Source organism: Octodon degus, unplaced genomic scaffold, assembly GCF_000260255.1.
Source record: "Octodon degus isolate 3935 unplaced genomic scaffold, OctDeg1.0 scaffold00107, whole genome shotgun sequence".
Taxonomy (NCBI): Eukaryota; Metazoa; Chordata; class Mammalia; order Rodentia; family Octodontidae; genus Octodon; species Octodon degus.
In genome coordinates, this window is record NW_004524683.1 from 8120686 (window position 1) to 8127800 (window position 7115).

A 7115-nucleotide genomic window follows, 5' to 3' on the forward strand; every position below is an offset into this window, starting at 1 on the left:
GAGGAGGAGGAGGAGGAGGAGGAGGAGGAGGAGGAGGAAGAAAGCCTAAGCAGTGTCCTGAGCAGGAAAGATGTGAACCTGTAAGGTAAAGCAGAAGGTACGGTGAAGACCCCAGAACACTGAAGAAGCCAGTAACACGGATCATTCAAGGAAAGCTGCAAAGAATGAACAAACTGGCCTGAGGGAAACCATAAAGACTATAACTAATGGCAGTGTTATGGAGGCAGGGCCACCCAAGTCCTTTGGAGTTCAAATCTTGTCACAGATTGCTCCATGTGCTGGACATGGAACTATAAGATTTAATGTTTTCCTTTAAAGATTTTTGTCTTGCTTTGGTCCCATTCCCTTCTATCTTCCTATTTCTACCTATTCCCTAGTTGAATGGGAATATTCAACTTTTTTTTTTCTTCAGATTTTAAGAGCATTGCAGCTAAGAATTTGACTTAAAACTAAGAGAAGCATTTGAAAATGGACTTTTCAGCAATGCTAAAACTGTTTGACCTTTGGAAACTCTTAAGACATGAACTACATGCATTTGATATAAAGGGATGCACACGCATGCACTGGGGGCCAGAGGCAGAATGTTATAGCTTATATCTAGATGACCCCCCCAAAGCCTCATGTACTCGTAGGTGTGGCCTTTGGGAGTTAAGTGGATAATGGATGTGTGATACTGGTTTAGTCTATTCTGGTTTAGTGTAGTTCTGGGTGTGGGTGGCACAAAGCAATAGGCTTGTAGACTGGACAGAATAAAGAGAGAAAGAAGAAGGAAGTCTCTGCTTCCTGTCTGCCTTTCATGAACTGTTTCTCCTCTGCCATGCTTTGGAGCCAACTCCCTATGGACTGAAACCTCTACAACATGTCAGTCAAAATAAATCTTTCCTCCTTCAAACTGAGGATGTTGGACACTGTGTTTCAGTGACAAGAAAGTAACAAGACAACAGAGTACTTCATCAATGTACACTGCACCCTCCCTACCACAACGTAACTGATTATGACAGAGGCAAACACTTCCAGCTAACCACACCCATAGAAAAACAACTGAAAGCAAACAGAACACTACCTGCAGAGTGACCATGAAGCAAGTGCAGGAGTCCATCCAAACCCCTAACCCCTTAACTCAGTGGCAGACATGACAACAATTCCTTAGAACATCAATACTGAAGCATCAATAGACATATCTGCTCTCCTAGAATCAACAAAGGATCTGGGATCACCATCACCACCAGCATCACCAGGATCACCAGCATCACCAGCACCATCACCACCACCACCACCACCAGTGCTAAAAGTCAAAGTTTCTCCAAATGTGAGTGTAGGGGGAAGAGCACACTGGGCAAGTTCTGACTATAGTACAAACAGGTCTAAAAGGACTCTTTACCTTCCATGTTTATATGTGAATATAAGTAGTGTTGGTTCTTTTCATGCAACATGGCAACCAGAAATGATGTGGTACATTGAGTACAATGAAGAGATACATAAATTCCAAAACGTAACCAAAGCCAAGTTAACAGCACAGAGGAACATATACTACCTAAAGAGATCACCACAACAGTATCACAGTTTTTCTACCCTTACTCTTAATCCTCCACACAAAAATAGAAACATGAGAAAACAAGGCACCAAGATGCCGCTAAAAGTTTCAATTCCCTCAAAAGGTAATCCCACTATTGTGAAGGAAGTCAGAGGCAAAAACACTTAAAAACAAAATAGTTAAATGTTTGAAAAAAATCAAAGAAACAAATCTATAAGATATTCAGAGAGCTCAAAAAGGATATAAACAATAAAGGACAATAAAAAGTTCAACAAACATAAAGAAGACACAAAATGTCAGTTAAGGTGACAGAACATATGAACTAATATTTTCGTACAGAATTAATTATAGAAAGATAACAAGGCTATGTGATTTTCTTTAAGATAAACCACCCTGCTTGATTTTTTTTTATCCTTCCTTCCTTCTTTCCTTCCTTCCTTCCTTCCTTCCTTCCTTCCTTCCTTTCCTTCCTTCCCTTCTCCTTCTCCTTCTCCTCCTTCTCCTTCTCCTTCTCCTTCTCCTTTTTCTAGTCTTCTTGAGACAGGGTTTCCCTATGCAATTCAGGTTACCCTCTAACTATCGGTAATCCTCCAGCCTCAGCCTCCTCAGCGCTGAAATAACAGGTATGTGCTACCACATGCAGTCTTGCCCTGATTTTTGTAGGATGTCTTTTTTCTCCTTTTACTCAGCCCAAGCTGATCCTTGGTACTTCATGCCATGCCAGCCCTGCACCAAGCCAGCCACTAAAACAGGGCGTGGTGGTACATGCTTGTGATCCCAGTGGTGGGAAGGCTGAGACAGGAGGATCACTATGAGTTCCAGCTGCATAGTAAGACCCTGTACTAAATACATAATTTTTTTAAATGTATTTAGTACAGGAACTACAGGGTATATAGGGTCTCACTGCACAGATTGGAATCCTAGTGATCCTCCTGTTTTCAGCCTCCCAAGTGCTGGGATTACAGGTGTGCGCCACCATGCCCAGTCTCAATCGCAGTCTCAGCGTGCCCTGGGGGCAAGGCCAGTAGGACACACCAGGAATCGAACCCTGGCTACTGCACTCTGCCTAAGCAGGCCCTTTAGTCCTCTGAACTATCTGGCTGGCCCCATAAATTAAAAAATAAAAATAAAAATGATGGAGCCAGGGATACATAGCTCGGTGTCTGTCTGGAAATTGCAAGGTCCTGAGTTCAATTCCTGGTACAAGATGAAGATGATGATGACAACGATGATCCTGTCATACACCCTAACTTCCTACCAGCTCTTCATTTTGCAAATGTTTTATGTTCCTCCAGACAATCTTCCTACTCCTCACCTATATTGTATAGTCTATAGGAAAGTTAGCTTGAACCTACCTACAAAGGCTACTTCCATATCTTTCTTCAAAATAAGGGCCTGCTAGGGAAAGATGCTTATACAACTTTAGAAAAAAACCTATTTGGAAACTTTATTAAGGACTTGAGACAAATCAAAGACTGTCAAAATGTTGAGGGAAATAACACAAAAGGGAAGGAATAACATAAATACATGAATTCTATGAATACACAGAACTAACGCTTTAGTAAAACAAGTAAAAAACCTTTGTAAAATTCTAATTACTATTCTTTTATTTTTAATTAATTTTATTGGTACATTTCAGATATATATAATGAACACATTCAACATCGAAAATGTATACCTATACATGATATATCTTAATTCTTTTTTCCCATTCCCCTCCTCTCCAATCCCTCTTCTCCTCCTTATTTACAAAAGTTTTTTTTTCCATTCTAATTACTGTCTTTATAATAGTTGAAGAGGTTACCTGTATAAAGCATTCCTGGATAAAATATCAGAGTGAACACTGGTGATACAATCCAGTGATATAGCATATTCTTAGCATGTATGAGGACCTGGATTCAATCATCAGCACCAAAAAGATAAAATAAAGTAATGACATATTTTTGTCTTTTGTCCTCCAAGAAATGCCACAAAAATGAGAATAGAGAAATAAAATAAACAGAGACCACACATGACAGAACAGTACTGACTGACTGTAAAGAAAATACTTTGGGAAGGGATGGGAGTACAGTTCACAGGCAGCACACATGTACAGCATGCATGTAGCCTGGGACTTACTCCAGCAATGTATCCCACTCATACAAAAAAATTTTTTTGGAAACTAAAACAAACAGGTGAATCATAACCTACGGAAGTGGGCAAAGAAAGGTACAAACTCTAACAAGCACAAAGGAGGTTGCAGTTGAGAGGTATCAATTTGTGTGAATTGAACTTTATGTGAACTGATGTTGAGTACTCAGAAATGAAAATAGCCACAGTGGTACAAACCTATAATTCCCATTACTCAGAAGACTGAAGCAAGAGATTGCAAGTTCAAGACCAACCTGAGGGGGCCAACCAGATAGCTCAGCAGACTAAAGCACCTGCTTAGGCAGGCATGACAAAAGGGTTTGATCCCCAGAGTGCTGTGCCACCCCTGCCCCTGGGGTGCACTGAGATGGTGACTGAGACTAGGCATGGTAGTGCATACCTGTAACCCCAGCACTCGGGAGGCTGAAAACAGAAGGATCACTACAAGTCCAATCTGTGTAGTGAGCCCTATAGACCCTGCACTAAATACATTGATAAATAAGATCAATCTAAGGAACTTAGCAAGACCCTGTCTCAAGTTAAAAGATATATAACGCTTGGGAGTATACCCTAATGGCATACTAAATGTAAAGTCCTGGACTATATTTCTAGTCTAAGACAGGAAAAAAGGCCTGGGGAGCTAGGTATGGTGGTACACAATTATAATGCCAGCACTGGGGAGTCTGAAGCAGGAGGATCACCCCAAGTTCAAGGCCTACAGTACGTAGGAGACCCTATCTCAAAAACACAAAACAATAAACAAAAAAAACCCACACAAAACAGAAAGGAGGGGGCATGTGGAGAAGGGAAGGACCTAAAACAAGCATAAGCAAGACAACAGGCTTAAATCAGATTAATTGAAAATTTAAAACATAGAACAGTCAAATACAACCACATCCACAATGTATGACCCTGGGAATGCAATTACCTTACATGACAGAAAGGACTTAATACTTCAGAAAAAACACTGGATTCTGGTTGTTAGGTTCTCAAAAGAAAAAAAAAAAAAATTGATCCAGGTAATTTAAAAACAAAAACTTAACTGAGTATGATGGCACATGCCTTTAATCCCAGCACTCAGGAGGCTAAGGCAAATGGATTGTTACAAATTTGAGGCCAACCGGGGTTACAAAGTGAGCTCAAGGCTAGCCTGAACTGCATAGCGAGACATTATCTCAACAAAGCCAAAGGGGGGGTGGGGGGAGGACTTTAAAAATTTTAATTTAAAACTCTATTTACTCATAATAATTAGAATATAATCGCATTTCTAAAAGATGACAGTTGTATGGAACCCAAACAAGAAATGTCTGTAGATGATTAATAATGATTGAAATGGCTCAGTGGAATAAGCGCTTCCCTGGCAAGCGCAAGGGAGTTCAATACCCGGTTCTGCAAAAAAAAAAAAAAAATAGGAGAATGAGAAGATGCACCCAAAAGAAGCTGAAAGAATACTTTCAAAATGAAACTAAAATCAAAAAAAGGTGAAAATTTTTAACTATTACATAAAGGAGTTCAACAGGATTATTTTTTCTACTCTACTGTTCTATATTTTTAGCTATGGTCATAGAGACTTTTTCATTCTCTACTGCCTAATTAAAACTATGTTACATTTTACTTTTTTCAATGTGGACCAAAGTTTGTGTAATTTTTTCCCTTTAATTTTTACATTGCCTTTTCTTTAGAGGATGTGGGGACACACTATTGGCAATAAGAATATAAAAGGAAAAAAAAAAGAATTCCAAAGAAGAAAAGAAGGTGTAATCTATAGAAGTGAGAAGAAAGCAAAGAAAAAAAAAAAGGAAAGAAAAAAACAGATGGATAGGGAGTAAACAAGAAGGAATACCTATTGTACTTAGGAAGTTATCATTTAGAGAATCCATGAGGAAGTAGCAAAGAAAAGAAAACAGACTGAACCATGTATATTTTGTATTTTGTTGATACATTCTTAAATTTATTGAAAACACAGTCCTGCCTTCTTTTTGTGGGGGGGCTTGCTGCTGATTGAATTCAAAGTCTCACACATGCTAAATACACTCTAAAACTGATATTCCAGTCTTCCATCTTTAAGCAAAAGCAGAAATTTACCTGACAGAGAACTGGCCAGGCTTCCTCTTCGTAACTTACAGTCATCCTGACTAAGTTGTCGCTGGAGTTTGGCTTTACCAGTGGATGAAAATATGTCAGGATTACTGAGCTTCCTGAAGAGCAGAGGACTAAGTCCAGTTACCACATCCTTCAAAAAGAAAAGAAGAAAACAAGAAAATCTCAGTATCTTTATTACAGTATAAGAACTTTATATTTAGTATCTCTACAACACTGATTATGCTTAAAAAGTACCAATGTTTTATATTTCCCATTTAATAGCTATTATACTTAACTGCAGTATTAACTTGAAAAAGAAAAACATGGTTCTGTGTCTAGATGATTGACTTACTGAACAGGAAAGATCTACCCTGGGTATGGTGGCAACAACCACTAAGTATGAAGCCTGGATGGAATGAAAAGGAAAAGGGAAGCTTTGCTACTAATTTTTTGGAGGATTTCTAGTACCCAATACACAGACTTATACTGGTCTCTGCAGTGAGTTTCAGGGCTTTGACTTTTTACTTATTCTCCCAGCTCTCCAGCGCACACTGCCCTTCCTGCAGTCTTCCGAACCCAACTCTGCAGATGGCCACTGTAAGCCTACCTTGTAAATCCTTTTTATATCATTTGTACATTTTATAATAAATCTGTTCTTCTAGTGAACCCTAACTGATACTATAGTTAAAGGCAAAAACATTTCCTAGAAAAAGCCTGGTATACATGAAAAGGACTCAGAACACTGATTAGAAAATGCACCACCACGACCACCATCCCAAAGAACAAAAGGTTTACAAGATCATATGAGAAATTTTGTAAAGATATATTTAGTCATGAGTATACTTCTACTTTTGGTTTTTTGTTTTATTTTACTTACTTTTCTCCTTTATTTTCACCCTTCCTACATCCAGTTTAAAAAAAAAAAAAACTCATTTGAGATGGAGGTCTTACTATGTTGCCAAAATGGCCTTAATAAATCACTTGCTCAGGTTAAGTTTTCTAAAAAATCATTACATATAGGGCCAGTGAGATAGCTCAGCAGACTAAGCACTTGCTTAGGCAAGCAAGGTGGCCAGGGTTCAATCCCTGGCACAATATGTCGCGCCAGGAGTTGGAGTCTAGGCGTGTTGGTACACACCTGCAATCCTAGCACTAGGGAGGCTGAAAACTACAAGTCCAAGCTATGTAGTGAAACCCTGCACACACACACACACACACACACACACACACACACAAAACTTTTTTAAAAAAGTAGGGCTGGAGAGATGGCTCGGTGGTCTAGAGCACCTACTTAGAACAAGCTTAGCAAAAGCATCAGGGACCGCGGTTCAATCCCCCAGCACCACATGCCAGCCAGCCCTGCCCCCTG

General features: G+C 39.4%; 1 protein-coding gene across 2 annotated transcripts in view; it reads right to left on the reverse strand.

Moving 5' to 3' along the window:
• The window catches only part of Mast2 (microtubule associated serine/threonine kinase 2), a 379336-nt gene that overhangs the window by 305978 nt on the left and 66243 nt on the right, over positions 1-7115 (reverse strand). For both annotated transcript variants that reach the window (XM_004639184.2, XM_004639182.2), the window contains exon 2: positions 5750-5897. In XM_004639184.2, coding sequence (XP_004639241.1) covers positions 5750-5897 — 148 coding nt within the window. The remainder of the gene's footprint in view (positions 1-5749; positions 5898-7115) is intronic.